The sequence below is a fragment of the Ornithorhynchus anatinus genome, chromosome 4, assembly GCF_004115215.2.
Source record: "Ornithorhynchus anatinus isolate Pmale09 chromosome 4, mOrnAna1.pri.v4, whole genome shotgun sequence".
NCBI classification, from domain to species: domain Eukaryota; kingdom Metazoa; phylum Chordata; class Mammalia; order Monotremata; family Ornithorhynchidae; genus Ornithorhynchus; species Ornithorhynchus anatinus.
The window spans coordinates 117563407-117589888 of NC_041731.1; the positions used below are offsets into that span (position 1 = coordinate 117563407).

At 43.6% G+C, this 26482-nt stretch overlaps 1 protein-coding gene across 3 annotated transcripts in view; it reads right to left on the reverse strand.

The window, feature by feature from the left end:
- The window catches only part of LRRC7 (leucine rich repeat containing 7), a 551725-nt gene that overhangs the window by 86199 nt on the left and 439044 nt on the right, over positions 1-26482 (reverse strand). Inside the window, exons 19-23 of one of the 3 annotated variants that reach the window (XM_039911926.1) lie at positions 17941-18052; positions 17529-17709; positions 15618-17400; positions 11517-11666; positions 3586-3705 (exon numbers count right to left, since the gene is read on the reverse strand). In XM_039911926.1, coding sequence (XP_039767860.1) covers positions 3586-3705; positions 11517-11666; positions 15618-17400; positions 17529-17709; positions 17941-18052 — 2346 coding nt within the window. The remainder of the gene's footprint in view (positions 1-3585; positions 3706-11516; positions 11667-15617; positions 17401-17528; positions 17710-17940; positions 18053-26482) is intronic. The other 2 variants (XM_039911928.1, XM_039911927.1) reach the window with 2 other exon arrangements.

Consider the following 26482-nt stretch of genomic DNA (forward strand, 5'->3'; position numbering starts at 1 on the left):
CCTCTTACTACCAGGCCTGAGAACTTGAGACAAGACTTGGAGAAAGAGTCTCGGAAACTTCTCCCTCACTATCTCACTTCATTTCTGCTTTTCTTCTCTTCCTTCTCTGTTCACTAACTAATGTTCTTGTTGACAATTTGGTGGCAGGGATGCTTATGAACTGTTCGCTGTCTTAGAAAAGTTGACACTACAGCCTTGAAAGGAAGGTGCTATAGAAATCTGATAAAATAAACATTAATAAAGCAATCACACCTTTTGTCTGTAAAACAACTGCATATTATGAAGAGTCAAATTAACATCTTCATTCCCTCGGGTTAGCTCCTACTGAATGTTAATTTGGTTTGTGACATTAATTCAACTCTTATAGAGTTTTAAATTTGAGACTTTATTTTGTTACTTTCTCTTTTTGTCTGTCAAATCATATGCCATGGCTGCCTCTTCCTCAAGCTCTAAGTGACCCAGTGTCGGTTTAGCATTTATTGAGTACCACATACAAAACTAACAGAATCACAAGACATGTTTCCTATGCACATGGAGCTTATCCTCTAATGTTTAAGACTATGAAGCCCTGTTCTCCACAGGCCAGGGTATAAGATGGTGAGAGCTTTTCTATGATGAAAGTTGAATGGGAAAGACTGGCCAAGGAGTAGCAAGATAATTCAAATGTGCTTCCTTTCTTATTTTGGTGTCGTTTCTTTTCGTTTCTTCACTCTGTCTAAAGACGTTCGAGTGAAGCCAAGCCTCAGGGCTGGGAAACAGCTGTTCTCTCTCCCCCTTGGATGGAGAAACAGCATAGCCTAGTGAAAGAGCAGGGGCTTGGCAGCTAAAGGGCCTGAGTTCTAATCTTGAGTCCTCCACTTGTCCGCTGAGTGACTTTGGGCAAGTCCCTTAACTTCTCTGTGCCTCAGTTCCCTTCATCTGCAAAATGAGAATTCAACTTCTGAGCCCAATGTGAGACCTGGACTATGTCCACTCTGATTATCATCTGTCTACTCTTAAACTTAGTATAGCACCTGGAACAGAGTAAGCGCTTAACAAATACTATAAAAAAAGTCCCATGAGGTACAGGGATTGCTTACATTGAATGTACCCCGGGCTCCAGCACAAGAGAAGCAGCATGGTGTAGTAGATAGAACATGGGTCTGGGAGTCAGAGGTCATGGGTACTAATTCTGCCTCTGCCATTTGTCGGCTGTGGGACCTTGGGAAAGTCACTTCACTTCTTTGGGCCTCAGTTACCTCATCTGTAAAATGGGGATTGAGACTGTGAGCCCCACCTGCATACACCCCGGCGCTTAGTACAGTGCCTGGCACATAGTAACTGCTTAACAATTACCATCATTATCATTATCAAATAGTAAGTTCTTAACAAATACCACTAATTATTATTATTATCCTTATTATTATTCTTCATTAGAGTGGGGGGGGGGCACGTTCATTCATTCAGTCATATTTATTGAGCACTTACTGTTGCAGAGCATTGTACTAAGTGCTTGGGAGATCACAGGGTAATGAACAGACACATTCGCTGCCCACAACAAGCTTACACGCTTAAAGGGGAGACAGACATTAATATAAATAAGTAAATTATAGATATGTACCTAAGTGCTGTGGGGATGGGAGGAGGGATGAACAAAGTCAGGGAGACACAGAAGGGAGTGGGAAAAGAGCAAAGGGAGGCTTAGTCAGGGAAGGCTTCTGAAAGGTTGTCAAAAATTCTTCCACCTGCGAAGATACAGTAGAGTCTGAGAAACTGTCACTACACTTTGCCTCATCCAGCAACACCATGCAGACGCTGTCCCTAATGTGAGTACAGTGCTTGTCCATGAGTGAAAAAGTGTACTATCTGGCCCTCTTTTCTACCACCATCCCCATGAAAACCAGACCAAGGAGAGGATGCTGCGAGAAGAGAGCTTATCCTTGTGTTTACCTGCGTCAATTATCCCAGTAATTCAGTAGTTGCTGCTCCCATTTTCTATCTCTGCATTAAATTCAGGAAATACACGTGAGTCCACTGTTTCTGCATGCTTCCTGCAGAACAGGAGCCAACAGAAGCATCTTCTCAACCTGGAATCTGTCAGCTCATAGCTGTATGGCTGAGAGAACTGGTTGAATGGGTGTGTTTGGAGGTCCCTGGGTCAGTCAGACACCTTATTTACTGGAGATCTAGTCCCCCCAACATTAGAGTTGGAAATATCCCGAAAATCTAGGCCAAAATACATGTTTAGACCTCAACTATCTGACTCGTTTGTAGGCTTGTTCACTACTCTCATCATAGGTAACAGGACTTCTGGATTATTGTCTCAGGGTTTCCCGAAGACATAGAGAAGAGGGGTTGGAGTGGGAACTCTTTTCCCACTGTCAGTTTGGGGGAAAGCTTGGAGGGTTGGGAGGGAAAGGCTCCCAGTTTGCTTGTCCGGCTCCAGTCATAAGAAACTCATCTGTGGAGGAGTTGGGCAAACTAGGCCATTATGAAGTCATCCCGTACGTATCTCACTGCTCATGTTAAATAGACAAAAGGAGGATTCAGATGCCTGATCTCTTCAGTTCATGTTTGGAAGGTTTCTGATCACCGAAGACAGGGTGAGATCAGTGAGTTGGATAGAAAGAGAGTCTGGAGAAGGACAGAAATGGGCAGGTGGGGAGGAGATCTGGGAAGTGGGGGTCAGGAAAATGGGGAGGGGGTTGGGAGAGGGCAAGGATAGCTTGGGAGGGTATGGGGAAAGCTGGGGAGAGGGTGAGAAAGGCTGGAGAGAGATGGGGAGAGCTAGAGAAAGGGTAAGGAGGCTGATCTAGACAAAGGGTAAGGAGGCTGGGGAGCTCTCTCCATCTCTCTCCAGCTCCCCTGCCCCCAAAGCTATCTTTGCCCTCTCCCAACCCTTTCCCCAGTTTTCCTGACTCTCTCCCTTGCCAGATTTCTTCCCCACCTGCCCATTTCTGTCCTTCCCCAGACTCTTTATCCAACCCACTGATCCCACCCTGCCTTCAGTGAAAGAAAATCCTATCTCGGTGTGAAATCCCACTCTTTTTCAGGATAGGCAGGACCCAATAAGTCAATCCAGAATGTTTATTAAGTGCCCAATGGGTAGCCACCCTAATACCTGGGTCTGGAAGTACCATTTCCTTAACCTGGAGATATGGCTGGATTGTAAATCCCTTGAGGGCAAGGATTACATCCATTTTCTTATTGTGCTTTCCCAAATGCTTCACACAGTTCTCTTCACACAGTAAATGCTCAATAAATACCAGAGACTGATTAAAATGGGGATACTACTACTCTCCTTACCTCTTCGGTTGTGGCTTCATGGAGGACAGGGACTGATTCCAAACTGATTACCTTGTATCTACCACAGGATTGAGCACAGAGTTGATGCTTAATAAATACAACAACAATAAGAAGAAGAATTACTCCTTTTCTTCTTTCATACTCTCCCAAGTGATTAGTTCAGTGTTCCACACACACTGGTGCTCACTAATCCTTAATGACGTTATTTCTCCCTAGAGACTTTTTAATCAGGGTTACCAGCTGTGTTATAGATACCACACTCCAGTAAATTCCTAGGAATCTTTGTTGGAAGTTGGTTACCTTTTTAGTAACGGTGTCCGGTGGCACGTCTCGTCTCCCAAGCGGATAAGGATTCCACTGGCCACTAGGAGAGATGTCTTCTTGTCCATTGTCTAGAATGTTGCTTTGCTGGGATGGGGTCTATTGTAAAAATGGTAAGGACGTATTTAGTGATTACATAATAGGCAATATGTAGCTTTTAGATATCGATACATTCAGGTTTGTCCCCCTGTGGAACCACATTGAATCTGAACCAGATCACGTGGTTTACTGGTTAAGATTACCAAGTCTTGAATTTCAGTGGAAATCACCAATTTGTGGATTCATGCTAGATACCTTGGAAAAAACTCTATGGGTTGTTACTCACAGTTTAGTGATACAAAATTGTAATTCATGAAAGAGCCAAAATGATAAAAAGGACATTGACTTCACACCAAGCTTGGTTCTCTCCTTTATGAGGGGACATGGGGGTGGCTCTGGTGAGGGGACTGAGGTTTACAGGACATTCTACTTTGCCTGACTTTGCCTAGGTGAAGGGGAGAACAAGCTACTTTCTCTTGGAAGTGGCAATCTAGCTGCCTCATTTCTAAAAAACATTGTCTATGTCCTTTGTAAAGCACAGGGAACTATGGTCAGGAGAATGCAGTGTGTCACCAATGAATCCATGAAGAATTCTTGGTGGTTCACTATAGTTAGCTCTACCCATTCCTCCACTTCCTCTCCTCGTCCTTCCCAGCTTTGACAACCAGGAAGTACATTGGGAGAGGGGCCATATTTGGAGTTACTTCAAATGGTAGATGCAGGAATTTATGCTAAGTTGCCCCCTTCTTGCATATGGAAAAAGAGTAGGGAAAAGTGGAGAATCAGACTAGTTGCTTTTCTAAAGATCCACAGCTAACATCAAGCTTATTTTAATGCTATTAATCAATCAATCATGTTTATTGAATGCTTACTGTGTGCACAGCACTGTACTAAGCAAGTGGGAGAGTACAATATAACAATAAAACAGTAGCATTCCCTGCCCAAAATGAGCTGGGGAACAGAAACAAGATATAAGTGTCTATTCATCCCTAATCCTTGAAATCCAAGCAATTAGATGATGATCAATTTTCAGATGCTGGGCCTTCAGGTGGGAAAATTCCCATATCTTGTAAAATGTTGTGATAGTGTCCATGTTAAGATCGTCAAGATTTTTTTATTTTGGGACATACTAATTTGGTCAAAAAGTTCAAGATGGAAGAGGTTTTAATAATGCCATATAAATATCATGCTACTGAAATCTTAAATATAAAGCCACATCATAAAAATACATTCAATACTCAGGTGTTCATTCACATTGGGGTTACCTTCCACATAATTAAAATAAAAATAATTATAGTATTTGTAAAACACTTGCTATATGCCAAGCATTGTTCTAAGCACTGGGGGAGATACGAGGTAATCAGGTTGTTCCACGTGGGGCTCACAGTCTTAATCCCCATTTTACAGATGAGTAACTGAGGCCCAGAAAAGTTAAGTGACTTGCCCCAAGTCACATAGCTGACAAGTGGTGGAGTCAGGATTAGAACCCATGACCTCTGACTCCCAAGCCCGTGCTCTTTCCACTAAGTCACGCTGCTTCTCTTTGGTGCATGGATTGTACCTACTTATTTGATTGTACTCTCCCAAGTGCTTGGTACAGTGTTCTGACACCAGTAAGTGCTCAATAAAGGCCATTAATTGATTGACCTCCATTTCCCCTGCCTGTGTTCTTGGTCTTGTCTTTTTCTTTCTTCCAATTTCTGATAAAACTTCTCCCTGTACCATTATCCTTCTAAGTGCCCTGGAAATGTACTTGAAGTCTGAATCATGAGTTTGTTCTCATTATTTTCAGTTCCTATAACATTTTGTCCAGATGCATAGAAAGGCTTTTTCCTCATTAGACGTGTCTTCAAAAAATGCCTTTTGTGTCCCTCTCCTTGATGTCCCCATTGATATTGTTACTTATCAATGCTGAGGAAATGGTTTACTGGGGTTTCAATGGTGATTAGAAAGATCTGTGTCCCCTCCACTCTTTCACGCTACTTGAGGAATCTTCTAAGCTCCTTTCTGAGTTCATCAGAAGGCACCTTGTCTTGAACAAGAAAGCAGCAGATTTAAAATGGCAATGTACTGGAGCTCTATCCTTTCCTTTGTTACTGGCTTTAAAGCTACTGGGGCATGCTTTTCAAAAAAAAAAGAATCTTCTTTTTAACCACAAAAATTCCACAAGTATCCACACTTGTTCAAAATCCTTTCAGTTATGAGTTTTTTGCATTGTCTGGACCGAGGCGCTTTCACTGCACCAGAAAAAGCATGGCTAGTTAATCAAAAGGATGTTAGAACAAGGTAGAAAAATACACTGGAGATGCTGAAGTACAGGGTCCAATTGGAATGAGATGCTGAAGCCAGAGGTCAGGTCAGGGTCGGGTGGAGTGGGCCCACCCCAAAACAGGAAAACCTGCCCAGAATCTTAACCTTTCCTCTTGTTTCTCAGTTTCTTGTGCTGTCTCTGGCCAGATCTATGGATCTGAGCTAGTCAAGCAATCCCTGGCAATAAATGTGGAACAGCGATTCAGGCAAAGATACCATGCTTTTGCCAAGGTTTTTACGTCTGTGTTACTTGGGTCTTTGTACAATCCTCGGTTTTCTGTTGGATGAATGGGCTTGCCTTCCTAATGAGCAATTGTTTAAAAAAATGCTTTAAAAATGAAAGGAGGCAGAAGAGATAAATTGATAGCATTGCACATGTCTCCGGGCTTGGCAAATTTAGAATTGGCCCTTGATTCCTATTTTTCAAAAAGAATACCAAATTTCATGGCGACTGCTGAGCTATCCTGGGGACTTTGTGAGAAAATGATATGACACTTATGTTCCAAAGCAGGCATAGAGAGCTAAAAGACACTCCAGCTGAATATTCGACTGGAAGGAATTCTCTGAAAAAAAAAGTATTTTATCAGTAAGGATAAGGCTGGTGGTTTTATGAGGCACTTTAATTGGAGGGGTGATTCAAATCTTCCTGAAAAGGGGAGAATAGGGAAACATTTTGCTGGCTCCTGAAATTAACAGGAAATGGGGTGTGGGAAGAGGGATTTCTGGCGATATTTGCATTAAGTGATCAGAGAATCTGGCTCCCAGTTAAAGTTATCCATTTGATAGACGCTGACTGAATTGCATATAAATTGCAATTGTGCACCTGTTTGACCTAGATAAAAAGTTAGAAGCAGCATTTCAAATGTAAAACATACAGTCATTCTCAATTGTTTTGAGGGCTCTGAGCTGCCACTAACGAATTGATTCTGAGACAAAAAGTCAAATAAAAAACAGGCCCGGCTATCCCTCGCAATTATATCCCTAATACCTGTTGTTTTGTTATCAGGTTCAAAAATGATAAGTGGAGTTGATTTTTTCCGAAGATTTCAAACCAATTTAAAGGGAAGGAAGTGGAAGGGTATGAAACAGCAACCACTGATCACTCTACTTTCAATCTGCTGCAAGTTGGATTTGAATGGAGGAAGGCGTTATGATAGTGGGGAGGGAATCCCTCAGCACTGAAATGGGATCGTAATCTCATTCTATTTACTTGCCTTCTCTGTTCAGAGCCATCTGAGAGATGACAATACATAGATTTCCCTGTTGAGCGAGAAATTTCTTTCCTACAAGGTAAGTAATCCACTAATAAATTTAGTAGAATGGTTCAATCCCTCAAGGCTGAGCCTTTTTTACTTTGCTCTGAGAAAGGAAGAATTTACATTGGCTGAGTGACCTCAAGTAGATGATAAATAGATTCATGCTGAATTTAGAACTGAAAAAAACTCTCTCTATGGTGGTAATTATATTTACGATTCCAGTAAGTACTTAATAAAGTGGGAAACGTTCTCCTGTGCTATAGGTTTCTGTGAAGAAAGAAGGGGAACTTTGAACATGAAAGGAAGCAGATTTTTTTTAATGGTATTTAAGTGCTTATTATGTGCCAGGCACTGTACTAAGCACTAGGGTGGAGAAGCAGCGTGGCTCAGTGAAAAGAGCATGGGCTGAGGAGTCAGAGGTCACGGATTCAAATTCTGGCTCTGCCACCTGTCAGCTGTTTGACTTTGGACCAGTCACTTAACTTCTCGGTGCCACTGTTACCTCATCTGTAAAATGGGGATGAAGACTTTGAGCCACACGTGGGGCAACCTAATTACCTTATATCTACCCCAGCACTTAGAACAGTGCTTGGCACATAGTAAGTGCTTAACAAATACCAACATTATTATTATTACACAACCTAATCAGGTTGGACACATTTCATGTCCCACAAGGGGCTCACAGTATTAATCCCCATTTTAAGCTCATTGTGGGCAGGGAATGTGTCTGTTATATTGTTATATAGTACTTTCCCAAGTGCTTAGTTCAGTGCCCTGCACAAAGTAAGCAGTCAAAAAATATGACTGATTGATGGCAGATGAGGTAACTGAGGCACAGAGCAGTTAAGTGACTTATCCAAGGTCACAAAGCAGACAAATGGTGGAGCTGGGATTAGAACCCAGGTCCTTCTGACTTCCAGACCCATGCTCTATCCTCTAGGCCATGCTGCTTCTGAAAGAGCATGCCCACAATGGCAAAATAAAGAGCATGATTTTGAAAATTCCTTTAGAACCTGAACATTTTCACAATGCCACTGAAAATATTTTTACAAAATATTGGGAAGCAGCATGATGTAGTGGAGGAGCACAGGCCTAGGAGCCAGGGACCTGGGTTCTAATTTTAACTCTTCCAGTTGCTTGCTGTGTGACCTAAGACAAGTCACTTATTTTTGAGAAGCAGCATGGTGTAGTGCATACAGCATGGGCCTGGGAGGGAGAAGGACATGGGTCTAATCCCAACTCTGCCATTTGCCTATTGTGTGACCTTGGGCAAGTCACTTCATTTCTCTGGGACTCAGTTACCTCATCTGTAAAATAAGGATTGAGACTGTGAGCCCCACATGGGACAGGGACTGTATCCAACCCGATTTGCTTGGATCTATCCCAGGGCTTAGTACAGTACCTGGCACACAGTAAGCTCTTAACAAATACAGTAATTTTTTCTCTGTGCCTCAATTTCCTCAACTATAAAATGTGGATTCAAAACCTGTTCTCCCCCCTACTTAGATGGTGAGTCCCATGTGGGACAGGGACTCTCTCCAACCATATTAACTTGTATCTACCCAGCACTGAGAAGAGTGCTTGATACATAGTATGCACTTAAAAAATACCATAAATAAATAAACAAAACAAAACTGTCGCAGACCTGGGGACTGAATGACTCCACCCATAACATTACCATTGGTACAGAGTCCTCTAAAAGCCACTGCCAATTTCTCCATAGCTGAAAGGCTCTCTCCCTATCATCCAAACCTGTCAGCAAACCACTTTGGAACTGGCAGAACAGTCAGGATTAGAAGTGCATTATAGCAGTCATGGTATTTATTAAGTTCCTATTAGATGCCAAGAGCTGGGGAAGATACAAATTGCAGTATGTACTTCTCATCTTCACCCTATGATTTAGTGCATCCCAACCCAATACTAGAGTTCAGAAAAGTTTGAAGAAATCACTGTGCATCTGAGGTAAAATCCACCTTTCTGTGTTACCAATATGCAAAATCAAAAGAGCAGTTCTAGCCACTGGCATTTTTGAAATGCTACACTCCCCTTTGCTCTAAATACAGTGGCAAGCTATTCTAGCAGATTACATCTGAAAAATCAAACAGTTGAATGAGAGGACTTATACATTAAATTAAGAATCTGTTTTATGCATCTTGTTATCAAATTCTGATTGTAACTAGAAAGGTTCAATCTTCTGGTCATCTAGAATAAGCATTACCATGAATCCTGTATCAAGTAAAACCATTCTATAAAGGCTTTGATCTGTTAATATCTTAATATTGAACTAATCTAAGAGAGTGATATAAAATGGTTATAATATTTACTATGAACTCTTACTATACTTCATAAATTCATAGTGCATATTCTGTCTCTAATTCACACAAAAATGGATGTAATTTGATTACGGTATGAAGCCAGAGAGGTACACTCCTCATACCCACAGATCTCTTATATTGCTTTCTTTTCAGCCACTCAGTTGACCACACAATTTTTCAAAGGCAAAGAATTAATAATTTCTTATTTATAAATATTGTATTTTAAATGATCAAATACCACACAATATTACTGAAATTAAATGACCCCATTTGAGCCCACCTCTTGATTACATCAGAGGATGTAAACCCTCTGGAAAAACCCATGAATTACTGGGTGGAATTCTCCTAGTGGCTAAATTAATTTCTAGTTTCAAATGAGTAGTAACATCCAAATATATATATGGATATTCATTGGGAAATAAAGACTGTCTATTTTGTCTTCACAATCCTTGGTGTGATGGTGGAGGAGAGGAGTGACAGAAAGGGTAGGGCAGGAAAGCAGATCTGGATCCATGGATCCGGCTGTAAAACGGGGATTGAGACTGTGAGCCCCACGTAGGCCAGGGACTGTGTCCAACAGATTTGCCTGTATCCGCCCCAGCACTTAGTACAGTGCCTGGCACATAGTAAGCACTTAATAAATACCATTATTATTATTATCATTATTTTTATCATATGTACTTTTTTTTTTTTTTTGGATCTGGGTTACCCATATCTACAAATTATATTAAGGCTTTTGTTATTGGGTTTTCCTTATCTGCTTTTCATAGCTGTTTTTTCCACCAAAAAAATATGTGAGAAGCAGCATGGCCTAGTGGAAAGAGCACAGTCTGGGAGTCAGAGGACCTGGGTTCTAATCCTGACTCTGCCAGGGGGATTGCTGTGAAGTCTTGGGTAAGTCATTTAACTTCTCTGCACCTCAATTTTCCCATATGTAAATGCCCGTACTCCCTTCTACTTATGCAGTGAGACCCACGTGGGACAGGGACTGTGTCTGAGCTGATTAACTTTATCTACCCTAGGGTTTAGAACAGTGTTTGACACAAAGTAAGCACTTAAATACCATGATAATAATGATAGCTAAGTGAAGGTATTCTTTCACGGAGGTGAAGATATCACAAAGATAAAGCAATACTCATTTTTCACTTCTGGGGCACTATTGCTTGAAGTGAAATGTGAATAATAAAATGCTTGAATGGGTAGAATCCAGGAGATGGAAATGCCAAAGGACTAATGAGTTCCCCAGCTTAACTTTGTGGTCCTACATAGTGGAACTTGTCTCTGGTCTAAGAGTGATCGCACAGTGATAAAAAGAAAAATGCTGATTCCGTGATTCCTTGCCCTTAGTCCTTGAAGTTGGAAATGCTGAGGGGGGTGGGAGGGCAATCCCTGAGTTGTGCATGCATGAGAATAAATGTGTGGATCTGGGTAATTAACTACCTGGTAAATAGCCATTTTCTTACCCACCAGCCTGGTGGGAGTACCTTGCTAGAGAGTGGTGAACAAGACTGGTTTCATTTCTTTGACTTCCATGTATTTCCTGCAGCCACCAAAGGAAAAAGGGTGAAATATTTGGGGGATTTGTAAATAGTGAGGATTTTTTGATACCTTTTTTTTTTTTTAAACAAGATGCATCTAAATTGAGGCACAAATTCCAGCGTCGTTCCCAGAATGTATCGCCCACAAAAGGTAACACTCGGTCACAGTCTGGACCACAGAAGAGCCCAAGCAACACAGACAGCCACATAAACTTGTCAATCCAAAAAGCAAGGTTATCGGCTAGCAAAATAACGTTCAATCCATCACCTGGATGGTATTTACTGAGTGTCTAGAGGTGCACTGCTGAAGAGCAGAAGTAATCTCCACCTAAGCTTTTTGGACTGGAGAAGGGAATACAAGCATGATTTGAAGTTCCGAATTCAAACATAAGAGAGCAAATAACAGTAAATAGCTTTAGGACTCTGATATATTCCGGCCAGTCCATACTTACTTTCTGAAGAAGCAGCTCTTGATGTATTTGGTTTTCAAATTTAGATCTAGGCTGCAAGTCTAAAGTCATGCTTCTGCCTGCATGCATTGCTGAAAAACGTCCAGTGTACAGCATGCCAAGGTTAACAGTGTTGTGTTTGTAAGCAGCATTCTGAGTAGAGGAAATAACCACGTGATAGGGAGGTGAACACATGCACAGCAAACTGATTATTACATGAAAAGGCTTAACTTCAGTAAGTTTTACTTTAAGCAGGCAAACTTTTTTTTTTAAATAAGCATGCATCAGATTTGGACAGAAGCAGTCAGTAAGGGAATCAGTTAAACGCATGATGGATACCATCCAAAACTACAAGACGGACAAAAAGCCAATGAGATACATTCTGTTTCATGTTTGTTAATCTTTCTTCCTAGCCATCAAAGTGGTGGCTCAGCACTCAATAATCTTTGCCCAATTTGACAACTCTTGCGGTCAAATCCCAAAAGCAGTGAGAGGCTTATTTTATCACCTGCTAAAGTTGCTGAATATTTCACACTGAGGAAGGCAAAATGAACACCAAAACCCCAATGTTTCAACTACCTAAGTCTCACCTTGCATCTTCCCCCCCCCCCCCAGCACTTAGTACAGTGCTTTGCAAACATTAGGTGCTTAATAAACACTGCTACTAAAACTAAATATTATTACTATTAAACTAATGGTCTCAATTGCCTCTGTACATCCCTCATCTTTAGTTATGAGGGAAATGGAAGAGGAAAATATATATCATATCTAAATGAAGTTTTCTTTATTTTTCCTGTCAGCAGGATGCATGAAAATGGGGAAAATGCATAGCAATGTTGCTGTTAGGCATGATGAAAATCTACATTAAAATATTTATTCGAAGAGCTGCCCTTTAAGAACATCAGATGTGTTCTACAGGCCAGAAGGGTTCCTTTAAAATCATTTTGGACTATTTTTAAAATGTCCTATTTTCGGTATTTCTCAAAAGCCAAAATGTTGAAGAACAGTGAAGCTTAACCATCCACAGCTAAACAAACATGTAAAACAAAAATATCAACGGACATTCTCCGGAAAGAAGAATGGCAGAGACTCAAGAGTTACTTTGGAAAGGAGATATTATACGAAAGTAGTTGGAAAAGCCTCTGCTTCTCTCAGAACTTCTACTTTCTAGCGGAACCAGGTTTTACCTGGCTTTACAGTTCTATTGACAAGACACACTCACAAAGGAGAGGCTTCCATGGACTTGTTTAGGGAGAATGGAGTTTTGGAATGCAAACATAATAGTAATTATGGATTTGATCACTTTCAATTTTTCATGTTTTAGGGAGAGCCTCTGAAATCAAGAGTATTCAATCTTGCAATTCAGTTTTACCTCAGCCCAACAATAAAAATTTCAAACTAAGGAACAATGGTTCAGCATTTTAACGATAATTGTTCTAAAGGGCATACTTTTTATGCGAAACTAGTAATCTCAGAATTAGGGGAGAAAAGTTTCATTGATGGACAGGGGCATAATTAGATCTATTTTAATCCAGTTTCCCAACAGTGCAACTGTTTTTCTGCAACTGGTGCTGTTAGTAAGGTTTGTACCGTTCCCTCCCCAACCCCTTTTCTTCTTTTCCTTTTGGGAGGCTGTAGGCCTAACTTCCTAACTGGGATTTATCAAGGAGCAACCAAACCACTCCTTAGCTGTCCAAGGCCCAGGCCCAGAAGTCCAAGGGCTTCTGATGGGCCACTCTGGGTCCACTCTAGAGACCCTCAGTGTCTGCCCTGTGGCTTCCACCTGTCTGTGCCCTTACCTTAATTTCACCTCCTTTGATTCCCCCTCTGCTAACTAAAACAGGAGGGATGCTGATTTTGAACCTGCATAAAGCTCCAATATAATTCTGCCCTCCTAATCTCTAGACCACCTTGGATAAAATATTATTTCTCATGTCAGGTTAATGACACTGAGATGAATGGGAACAGCTAACCTTACAGAGATTGTGCACAACTCCCCATCGCAGGCTTTAATTTCTCTCAAAAAGGACTCCTCGCTGGCTTCTCAGAGAGTTCCCCACCTCTCCTTTTCAGCCCTTGTCAGACAGATGGACTCATGTTTTCCACATGAGCTTTTCCTTTATGAATGAAACGAGGTGGGATGCTGTGGGGAGAAGTTGGGCTTTAGACCCCGAGGGGGCAGTGACAGCTCACAGTCCATTCAAGTCAAACATCTCATCTCTCCGCTGGCAGGAACGCCAGCAAGCTGTTCAGACAGCTGGGCCTCCCTAAAGTTCCATCGCCCACAGAGGGGCGGTGAGTGGAGAAGATGGTTGCTTGAAGTCTAGCCAGGCTAGAAGAAAGGAGGCCCTTGTTGTCTTTGGAGTGTGGGTGCCAGGAGGCCTGAGGCTGCCACTTTAGGGGGAAGAGCCCTGCTTCTACGGCGGCTCGGCCTCTGATGGGAATGCCAACAGCCCAGCTGCCTCAACCCCATCAAAAACTGACTTGGGAGGGCCAGGACTCTGCAGTGGGTTCCTTCAGGAACAGCCAAGCTCGAAGCAAGTTTGGCAGCTTGAATAGCACAGCAGCTCAGTCCCATGAGGAAGGAAATAGTGGGGGGGGGGCAAGGAGAGGGGGAAATTGAGGGGAAAAAATGGCTTTTGAGAGTTTGGGGGCATGTGGTTGGGGTCTTTTGAGCTTTGACTGAGGGTACGTCAGTCACTTTCAACTAAACTGGGAGCAGGAACAGGCCAGAACCAGCACTAGGAGAGAAATCCAGACTCTTGGTGGACACTAGTGTAGGGAGATAGGCCAGGTGTCCAGGAAGTTACTGAAAAAGGGGGATATCGGAGACACTGAGAAATAACCTAGCCATGGCTGAGACAGAATTTTTAGAGCCAAAGTGACTGGAGGGAGACTATTCCTTTCCCTGCATAGCTCCCTTGAACTTCTACCAAACTCTCTCAAATCCCTTAACAGGGTCTGGAAACATTAGCTGCCTTCACTGTTCATTAGTCTTTAGTAGTGGGGTGCAAAGCTGCAAAGACTGAGAAAACTGAAGACAGACCTCTGATGGTGAAATTCTGAATTTTGTGGGTGTTCGGATTCTTCACATATCCATCTCCTTTAGTGTTTTAGATAAACATGTGTTGTATCCGGGCCAAACAGTATCCAAATAGCTTCTGTAATCTGTCCTTACTATTTTATCTCCCCGCGGGACTGAAAAAGCATCAGTTGCATGTAATACATTAAATTAAAGGCTTTGAAGCCAGAAGATTCAAAATTAAGCAGCTATGAATGATGAATCCACTATTTACCAAACCCCCTCCATATTCAAAAGGAAATATCTAAACAACGGCAAGAGATTCCGTTCTTAAAAAAAAAAAGTGATTCTGAATGCCAAAAAAGTTCAACGGAACAAACTGTTAAGGCCCTCATTCGGTTAGCTCCAAATTGTCTCTGCTGAGATTTGAATGGTTAAAAGAAACAATTCTGGGTGGTTTCAAAGAGCAGCTTAAACTACTAAATCAGTTTAAATCCACTCCCTATAGTGATATATTGCTTAATTTGACGTAAGCAAGATTTATTTTTCCATTTGAATACATGGACTAATTTGTAGGTTTCAAGCCTCCTCAAGTCTTACTGTTGTCTAAGTCTTTAATTTGGATTTAGAAGTTTGATTTAAAAAGAAAACTGTTTAAAGCATTTTTACCTCAATAAATACTCAATCTCCCTCATTCTAGTTGCCATTTTCTCTCTGTGGTGATAACTGTTCATTAAGTGGTCAACTGAAATAACTGAATGTATGGAAAAAAACCCACCAGAAAGGGAACAAGGTGCTTTATCAATCTACCCCCAGAAACCCCTGGGAAGTGACCAATTTTTTTGAGTTACCAGGATCAAGGTGGAAATTTCATCTGGCACCACCCCCTACAAAGTCCCACCTCCATCAGGCCCTTTATTTTTTCACCACCATCAATAACCTTCCATTAAAGCATCAATCAACTTCCGATGACCACCTTTCTCCAGTCACGGACACTTGAGCTTCACATCCCGCGCTCGGAAAGATCAAAACGCAAAGCTGAAGGCAGTAATGATATTCTGACAGAGAAATGCCAAACATACCCTGTCTAACCTTCTAGCTTCTATATGTCTAAGTAGCTGTTGTCTCCAGTCTGCTGGCATTTTCCCACAGCTCTCCTCTCCCTTCCCAGGGGCGGGCCTCGTCTTTAGATCACTGTTATCTGATGGCTTGTCGCCATAGTTACCCAAGTTATAGTCAGATGGTATCTTTTCCAAAAGAGCTGCCATGGTAGGCCTCGCCGAAACTGGCCTGGTTTGGGATGTACCGTAACTCTCAGTACTGTAGCTTCTGGCAGACAGCGGCCTCCTCTGGGTGAGGTTTTTAGCTGGGAAACTTCCAGACTGGGCTTTCACTTCCTGGTAGGAAGGATGTTCCTCTTCATACCTGCCGTTCCTCTTGAGGAACTGGGGCTCGGTCCCAGAGACGCTGCCTTGGCGATCCAGGCCTCCCCTGTAGGGAGGAGGCCTGCCGTACCTCTCACTCTGAGACAGTTCGTGAGGCTCGCTGACCCGCCTGAACATGGCCATCTCCGTGGAGCTGACCAGCGAGTCGGCCCGTCTCAAGAACCCCGCCCTCGAGCCCTGGCTGGCCAACTGTGCACTGATGACCTCCTCGTTGACGGAGGGCTGAGAGAACGAAAACATGTGCTCCATCGGGGGGTAGCCTCTGTAAGCCCGAGGGCTTACCAGATCCTTTGCGACGCTCTTGCCGGTCGGTGGCACAAACTCCGAGTTGGATTGGAATGGGGGCTGCACCCTCTTCTCCGCTTTTACTTCCACCGCTCCTTGAGGATTGAAGCTTTGGTCAAACTGGTAGACTTTTTTGGTCACGGAGGGCTTCTGTTGTTGCTGCTGCTGCTGCTGCCCACCTTTACTACTTCCGTAAGTCAACAACTCATCATCCAGCATTGGTACAGACTGGCTACGACACATACTAGACATACCATGCTCTGGCCCCATCAGTCTATCCGGTCTTTCGTGGATCCCTAAGGGGTCATGGCCAGATGCATAGTTTTCTAGTGGTATGTTATACACCTTGTATGTACCAATGTCTATCTCGTCAATACTCTGGGACTTCTTAAACTTACTGGACTTGATATCTTTCATCAGAGGGGAGAGCCTCTCAGTGCTTTTGCTCATGGAGAGAACGCCTTTGGAAGCCTCTGGGTGGCAGTGAATGTGGGAAAAGACATTGCTGAGGCTCCGGTTGGGGTTGGAGTCATGGTACTCCCAGGGCACGCCGGAAGTAAACGGGCCGGGGATTTCTGCCGGTTCGTTGATGAGGTCTTTCCTTTCAGGCAGAGGGCTGGTGGTAGGGGTGGTCTCCAGTTTCGAAGGGAATGCCGTCCTGTCTTCGAAAGGACTGGGGGTGCGGGTCCAATTCTGCCAAGGATTGGAAGGAGGCACTTCAGATTCTGCAGGATTCCTGTGGGTGGGCTGCTCGAGGTCCAGGGGAACGCCAACGATCCGGTCTTGCCTCAGGAGAGGCCGACGCCCGTGAGGGGCTGAGCTTCTGGCCTTGGAGTTCAGGAGCCCGCTCCCAGCCGCGTTCTCCGCCGGGCTCTCCTCGGCAACGAAGCCCGTGTTGTCGTAATGGGAGCCGTCGGTCCAGCTGTCGGCAAAAGCATTGCCCATCGGGAGTCGCTCGGGACGCTGCTGCTGCTGCTGCTGAATCTGCTGCTGCTGCTGCTGCATCTGTTGCTGCTGCATCTGCTGCTGCTGTATCTGCTGCTGCTGCGGCGGCTGCAGACTCCCCGATGGCAGGGACTCGCGCTGGCTGAGCAATGGCTTCGAGTCGATAGGCTGAGGAAAGGTTTGCACAAGCCTGCAGGCAGGATCGGGAGAGAACCAAGAGGGTTAGGACAAAGGCGAGCCGTCCTCGCCGGACACTCACAAAGACTGGCCGCAGCAAAGGATTCGGGGGGGACGCAAAAGAGAAAAATAGAAACACACCTGTTACCCCACAAAGAATTATTCACGGCATCTTTAGCTGTTGCCTGCATGGACCCCACTTTAACCCGGGCATTCGAGGACCCTGAGGACGCCTGGGAAGGTGAGTAGTCTGAGTAAGTGCCTGAGGAAACACTGTTATTCAGACAGTGAGTTTTGTCGACTTCAGACTCATCTGTCGATTCTGAAATTCAACGGGGGGATAAATCAGGTTACCAAACGTGTGCACCTCAGAAACCACACACTTACCAGGAGAGGAACTCAAGCGAAACCAACGGACATGCCAGGGCTCTGGGGACGATCACGAGAGACTCCCCCCCGCCACCATGGAACCCATGTCCCGGCATTCTCGACTTCCGACTCACTACTCACGCTTCGAGCCCGCGGGCCCTCAGCAGCTGACTGGGGAGGGTACCTTTCTTGTCTTTGCCGAGGAGGACGAGTTTGGGTGGGTATAAGGGAGTTTCGGTCAGTGACGAGTGAAGTTCTCCCATCCTCATTTCATTGACTGGGTGAACAAAGGAACCCTAAGGGACAAGAGAACGATACCGAAGAAGGAATGAGGAATGGGTTTGTTGAAGGACACGTCCGCTTTAACGGCTGGCTGGCTTAGAGTGCCACGCTTGACCATCTACCCATGCTGGGCCGGAGGAAGCTAGAATGCTGCTTTGTACAGTGCTGTGCACACAGAAAGCGCTCAGTAGACACTACTGAATGGATGAATGAGATGCCAGCTGGTTCTGGGCAGCGATCATATTGTCGCCTAGTGTACTTTCCCAAGCACTTAGTATAGTGCTCTGAACAATGTAGGTGTTCAATAAATACTATTTATTTATTAATTGATTGATTAATTGGACTCATGGTCAATGGGCCTTTTCCGACTGAGTGTGAACAACATCCCTCTCATATCTGGCTCAATCTGCTAGATAGGAGAGAGGTTCAGCTGGATTGTGCCTTAATAATAATAATAATAATAATAATAATAATAATAATTATGGTATTTGTTAAGTGCTTACTATGTGCCGAGTACTGTTCTAAGCACTGGGGTAGATAGAAGGTAATCAGGTTGTTCCACGTGGGGCTCACAGTCTTCATCTTACAGATGAGGTAACTGAGGCACAGAGAAGTTAAGTGGCTTGCCCAAGGTCACTCAGCAGACAATTGGCAGAGCTGGGATGAGAACCCATGTCCTCTGACTCCCAAGCCGGGCTCCTTCTACTGAACCATGCTGCTTCTCTACTTCACATGTCACACTTCACTCTAACCCCAAACTGCTTCCTGGCCCTTGTTCTCATTTCTCCCACCACTGACCCCTTACTCATGTCCTCCCTCCTGACTGAAACTCCCTCCCCCCTCACATCTGTCAGACCATCCCTCTTTCCATCTTCACACGTCCTCCGGAAGCTGCCTCTGGTTAATCTCTCTTCTCCCTGCCTCATTTCTCTCCTCGATGCATCACACATATTAGATTCCTTATCTTCTAAGCAATTACTCAGCCTAGCCCCTCTCCTCCACAAGGCTTATCTGGATCCTGTTCTGCTCTGTTGCTTCCCTTATCTGAAATTTATTTTAGTGTTCATCTCCCATCATTAGATATGTTTTTTGAGGACAGAGATAGTATTTGAAGTTCTGCAGAAAGTGCTCAATTATTACTACTTATTGGCTAATTGGGTGAAGAAAATCCAACGGTCTGGGAAGGGTTTCTGAGTCTTTCTGCTCAGGACAGAAAAGTAACTCTTGGGCAATCTTTATGCGTGATGTCCAGGGAGGGAGTTTCTTGGCCCTGGCCAGACTAAAGTTGGTTGCTTGATTGTACCCTGGGTGGAGGGGGCAGGAGGGTCAGGCCAAGCCACACAACCAAATTCCTTTGCTCCCCCCATGTCTCTGTTCCTTACTAGCTCTTATTGGCTCAGAGCCCGGGCGCCAATCTCCTTCTTGGTGTCATCCTCCTGTTCTATTGCCTCTATTGTGGCACTATCCACCCCGGGTCCTCTGCCTGCTCTTGGCAGGACAAGGATGGGCAAGACCGCTGTGCTCCAAGCCAACTGGCTCCAAGCCAGGTAGGAGTGCAGCTGGGAGGAAAGAAGCCAAGGAAAAATCCTCAAATTTTCTCCCCCTCCCACTTCTTTCTGCCTCGAAGGTACCCTGATCAGACCTTATTACAGCCCCCAGCACCTTCGGCCCAACCCTGGTTCCATCATGCATATTGGATAATGTGTAATATATAAGGCAAAAGATGCTATTTAATGAGTGTCTACACCCACAGCTCAACCCACTCCTTAAGCTCCTCTCGTCCCCAGTCCCAGCCATCTCTTCCTGGAGTGACCAGGTTCAATCCTCCTCAGGATCCCTGCACAACTCCCTTGCTGAACCCAGTTTCCCTCCTCACACCCACCTTTCAGGACCCACCTCCATTTGCCTACAATAATGAAAACTTTTGATGGAAATTTGACAAATCTCCAAATGAAAATAAATCAAAGATGTGGCAATTTAAAAATGTAAACACCCCCTTTTCAGTAGGGAAATTAAGTGGGGAAGAGGGTAGGGGAGACCTGCCACCTAAAACTCAATATATCCAAGACTGAGCTCCTTTTCTTCCCTCCCAAACCCTGACTTTCCCTGACTTTCCCATCACTCTGGATGGCACTACCATCCTTCCCGTCTCAAAATCCCGCCACCTTGGTGGAATCACCCTTGACTCTGCTCTCTCATTTACCCCACATATCCAATCTGTCACCAAAACCTGCCGGTCTCACCTTCACAACATTGCCAAGATCCGCCCTTTCCTCTCCATCCAAACCACTACCTTATTAGTACAATCACTCATCCTATCCCAACTGGATTACTGCATCAGCCTCCTTTCTGACCTCCCAACCTTCTGTGTCTCCCTGCTTCAGTCTGTACTTCACTCTGCTGCCTGGATTATCTTTCTGCCAAGATGTTCTGGGCATGACACCCCCCTCCTCAAAAATCTCCAGTGGTTGCCTGTGAACCTTCATATCAAGCAATAATTCCTCACTATTGGCTTCAAAGTTCTCCAACACCTTACCTCCTCTTACCTCACTTCCTTTCTCTCCTTCTACAGCTCAGTCTGCATGCTCCACTCCTCTGCTGCTAACCTCCTCACTGTGCCTCATTCTTGCCTGTCCCACTGTCGACCCCTGGCCCATGTCTTATCTCTGGCCTGGAATGCCCTCACTCCTCACATCCACCAAACTAGCACACTTCCTCCCTTCAAAGCCCTACTGAAAGCTCACCTCCTCCAGACTAAGCCCTCCTTTTTCTCTGCTCCTCCTCCTCGCCCTTTTGCCCCTACTCCCTCCCTCTGCTCTATCCCCCTCCACGCCCCACAGCACTTGTTTATATATGTACATATTTCTTATTCTATTTATTTTATTAATGATGTGTATATATCTATAATTCTATTTACATTGATGTTATTGATGCCTGTCTACTTGTTTTGTTTTGTTGTCCATCTCCCCCCTTCTAGACTGTGAGCCCACTGTTGGGTAGGGATCGTCTCTATTTGTTGCCAAATTGTACTTTCCAAGCACTTAGTACAGTGCTCTGTGCAGAGTAAGCATTCAATAAATACGACTGAATGAATGAAGAAGAAAATAAGTTCACTTAGGGCAGGCAGTGATGTCAATTCTCTTTTGTATGGTATTTGTTAAGTGGTAACTGTGTATCAGGCATTGTACTAAGCACTGTACTAATTCAACCCGGCGGATCTGGTGTTCAAACACAGAAATATGTGCTGATTCATATTTGGTAAGTGATGATACTTTCTATTAGTCTCTGCCATTTTAGACCAAATTTGGGTTGGCTTGGTGAAACATATCGGTATTTGAGTCCCTTATAGCAATGATGAAGAGAGCAGATTGCTATATTTACAAAAATGCAAGGAAATTAGCATCAAATCTTGAAAAATCTATGACGACCACATTGAAAACCATTCCAGACCTTCTCTCTTTAGTCTCTCTACAGAACCTTCGAAGACAAACTACCCTCCAGATGCACTTATAAAATAAGCCACTGGACTCCTAAATGGGATTTTTTTTTTTTAACCAACTAAGGGTAATACATTCCACAAGCCATTTCTTTTAGGAGTCCCAAGAGCAAACATCAGCCTAGATAAGATTAAAAAAACCCTTTCCTTCCTTGATTGGAGCATCTCACTGATATGCTTCTAGGCTTTCCGGAGAAAACAACTTCATTTTCTCAACAATTAGCTGGATGAAACATATGTTCGTCTTGAAAGCCAGCATGTGACCTTTTTGATATGCCATCTCCATTTTGAGAAATTTGGGTTTTGAAAACTCTCAAAAATATGTACTTTGCACAATTTGATTCATAGAGACACCGGGTCTTAGCACGTACAGAAAATGGAGATTCAAGAAGTGGTTAGCTGGCTAATACAGGGGAAGCTTGTAATAGCACTTTGCAATGTCCTGTATCTCTGCCTCCCCACTCATATTGACCTCTGTGCACATGGAGAATGTGATAGTCAGGGGGAGGGAGTGGGAGAGGTCCCATGAAAGCACCTCGCATTAGAATCCCTTCCTCCGCCCAGGTTCTTGGATCATAGACTTCAGGATTGGGACTCATTTAAGTAACAATTAATTTCATTAATCATTGGAATAATAGCGTAAAATAATGGTAATAATTAAAACCACAATTAAATACTACCATTAATAATAGCAAGAATAGTGGAATTTGTCAAGCGCTTACTGTGTGCCAAGCACTGTGCTAAGCGTTAGGGTAGTGAAAAGATAATTAGATTAAACACAATCCTTGACCCACATGGGATTCACAGTCTAAGTAAAAAAGAGAACAGATATTCAATCCCCATTCTGCAGTTAAAGAAACTGAGGCACAGGGAAAAGGAAGTGATTTGCCTAAGGTCACACAGCAGGCAAGTGGCAGAGCTGGGACTAGAACCCAGGGCTTCTGACTCTATCCACTAGGCAATACTGCTTCCCATTATCATCCCTCTTCTTTATCTCTCTTATTCTAATGTTTCCTTCGCTGCCTGGAAGTTTTTGGCAGTCATCCGAAACTAGATTCTTCCTTGGAAACCAGAGGTGAGGTTTGCACAGGCCACAGGCCAAGGGATTACAAAGAAACATGCTCACGAGGGAACTGTACCGAGGAAGTTTTGCATGGCACAAATTTGGCTCCCTAGGCATCTGGCTCCACTACTCTGGACGGTGTCAGTGTGCTGCCACCAATGGAAGGCAGTGTTGGCCCCAAATTTTCCATCAGTGGCTACAGCAGGGGCCTCTAGTACCCTCCGCACTAAAGGACAGCAGCGTGGCCTAGTGGATAGAGCACGGGCTTGGGAGTCAGAAGGACCTGGGCTCTAATCCTGGATCTGCCACTGGTCGGCTGTGTGACCTTGGACAAGTCACTTCACTGTGCCTCAGTTACCTCATCTGTAAAATGGGGATTAAGATTTTGAGCTCCATGCGGGACAGGGACTGTGTCCAACCTGATCTGCTTGTACAGTGTATGGCACATAGTAAGCAGTTAAAAAATACCACAAATATGATTATGATTATGATTATTATTTTGTTGCTGAGGTGACATGGATAGCATCCTGAGTGCCCTCCTAACTTCTCAGAAATGGTTCAGAATCACAGGAAGATTTTTGAGCATTTTTTCCAGGCAGGAAATACAATCTAGCCTAAACCATAGACCATTTCATTTTTACTGGGCAGCATTAAGCCTTAGGCCTATGGATTCTTGCATTTCACAAGGCACAGGATGATAACAGGGCCTTCCTGGCTCAGACAACTGCTCTACCCATTTTGTATCTGGCAGTGACACAGAAGGACGCTTGTGATAGGTAAGCAGCATGCCCAGTAGAAATAGCATGAGTCTGGAAGTCAGAGGACCTGGGTTCTAATCCTGGCTCCACTCCTTGCCTGGTCTGTCAACTTGGGCAAATCACTTCTCCGTGCCTCAATTTCCTCATCTGCAAAATGGGGATTCAATTCTTCCTATTTAGATTGTGAGCCTGATTGGATTATATTGCATCTACCCTAGTGTTTAGTACAGTGTTGGCACACAGTAATACATAGTAATTAGTAATTAGCACTTACTAATAAGGATGGGATTTGTTAGGCACTTTCCATGTTCCAAGTGACTGTTTTAAGCACTGGGGTCGATACAAGGTAATCAGATTGTCCCACGTGGGGCTCACAAATCTTAATCCCCATTTTACAGATGAGGTAACACAGGCCCAGAGAAGTTAAGTGGCAGAGCCGAGATTAGAACCCATGACGTCTGACTCCCAAGCCCGAGTACTTGGTACTAGGCCAAAAAGTAATAATTATTACTATTATTGTGGTATCAGCAGCATGGTATTAGCCTTCCTATTATCCATCCTTGTACTTTAGGGTGAACCTCTTAATGTCCTTGACTGTAGTCAAAACACTTTTTGAGCCTTCTAACATCCCTAACTTTTCACTCTAACATCCATAACCTTTCTCTCTAATAATCCATTATAGGCCTCTCCATCATGAATGTATCCAAACCCTTTTTAAATTTATTGATATTTTTGGCCTGTGGTCTCATTTTTCTTGCAGTCCTATTTTTTTTCCATTTTCCCATTCTATTCATTAACTACTGGCAGAAACTGAGTGTATTTAATTACTGGCATCCATCCTTGTCAATACAACACTGCAGACCGACTCGGAAAGATTGGATGGATGTACTGTAGAGCTGAAGGAAAGCTCTTGATTTAATTTCTCAGAATTGTTCCTTACACAGCTTGATACTTCTTCTGGGGGCTTGAAAAAAGTTCTAGGTAATGAATTATGTCTGCACTATCATCATCATTAGCACCTGACAGTAAGTTAGACTGTAAGCTCCCTGAAGATAATGGTCAGGTCTTCTAACTCTATTGTACTCTCCCAATAATTTAGAACAGTGTTCTTCACACTGTAAGAGCTCAGTAAATTATATATATTCTTACGGTACTTGGTATGTGTTTACTATGTGTCAGGCACTGTACTAAATGTTAGGTATAAGTTAATTAGATTGCATGCAGTCCCTGTCCCTCATGGGACTCACAGTCTAAGTAGGAGAGAGAATCAATATTTAATTAATCTCTATTTTGCAGTTAGGGTAATCAATGCTCAGAGAAGTTAAATGACTTGTCCAAGGTCCCATAACAAGCAATTAGCAGAGGCAGGATTAGAACCCAGTTCCTCAGACTCCCAGGCTCACAGCCTTTCCTTTAGGGCATAGGACTTCGCAGAGACTGTGTCCAATCTGATTAACTTGTATCTACCCCAGCATTTAGTACACTTCTTGATAATAAGCACTTAAACACCATAAAAAAAAAAAAGCAGGAGGCTTCACGGTGGAGAGGAGCATGAGGGGAGACCCATTTTAATGTGGATATAGTAGCAAGGCATATCTTGTGGAGCAAGGTTAACATAATTTATGTACTAAAGTTAGACATTCTCTGAATTAGCAAGCCATTTTGAGGGTAAATGAGCTGCTTCAGTGGGTTGCAGGCCTAAATACTTTGAATGCTAGACCCAATTAATTGAATCTTTGTTTAAATTATCTGTAACCTTATACCTGTTGCTAAGTGATCTTTTTTTTTTTTAACAACAGAAGTTCTTCCATCTTTCTTTTGCTAATATACCTCACAGGATATTAGCCTAGCCTCACTGGAAGGAAATTTTTCAGAGATTTCTTCCCAGGCCCAACTTCACCAGGCTGCAGATGAAGACTAGAGTTGTGGCAGCTGTTCCCTTGACAGGTGGTAACTTCTTAGAAGAGGTGTAAACTCGCTGTGGGCAGAGAACATGCCTATCAACTCTGTTTTACTGTTCTTTCCCAATCATTTAGTACAGTGGTCTGCACATATTAAGCGTTCAATTTATACTATTTATACTATTATACTATACAAGTATACTATTTATACTATTGCTTGAACAACTGATTGAGGTAGCTTACTGGGGGAAGGACTCAGGAAGACCTCTTGATAGGTCATGGGTTGAGACCAAACACTGACCCCACTGAGTATTTCTATGTCTGCCTTTTACTCTAAAGTATAACTACTTGTCTTATGCCGTCGAGTCATCTCCGACCCATAGCGATAGGATGGTCATATCTCTCCCAGAATGCCCCACCTCTATCTGCAATCGTTCTGGTAGTGGATCCGTAGAGCTTTCTTGGTAAAAACATGTAAGCGGTTTACTGTTGCCTCCTTCCGCGCAGTAAACCAGAGTCTCTGCCCTCATCTCTCTCCCGTACCGCTGCTGCTCGGCACAGGTGAGTTTTGACTCTAGCCACTGCCCAAGCTAGGAATGGGTAGGCCTCTGCTTGACTCTCCTCCCATAGTCAAGACTGGGAAGTACTGGAAACTGCAGGTGCGACCCTGAGAGGGAGATAAACTCCTAGTGGGTCAATAATGTGTCTTGTGCTGGTATGGCACTTCTCAACAAATGCCACTACCAGAACTTCTGCTTTTGACAACCCAATAACAAAATTTATGATCGTCAATCAATCAATCAATCAATCAAGGGTTTTTACTGAGTACTTCCTGTGTGCAGAGCACTGTACTAAGCATCTGGGAGAGAACAATATAACGGAGTTGGTAGATATGAGTCCTATCCTCAAGGAACTTACAGTCCAAGTTTCTGATCTTTCCTGGTCTGATCCAAAAGTAAAGTCACCATTATATAAGTGACATAGGTAAGGGTGTCGTTAGGACAGTCACAAAGATGTTCTTTGCAGAAATTCATTCAGAGCCTGTATAAAAGTAGCTAGCTGAATCTCTGGGTGGAGCTCTGTCTTCCTCACTTGCTTAAGTGTTCCCCTTCTGGCCCAAGGCCCATTTTTGAGCCATTGGTCTCGGTGGTTGGAGTAGAGATGGAGGGAGTCTGGAAGTTTAAAATTTTAAAAAAAGCAGGCATAAAGGCAGCCAGTGTTGAATC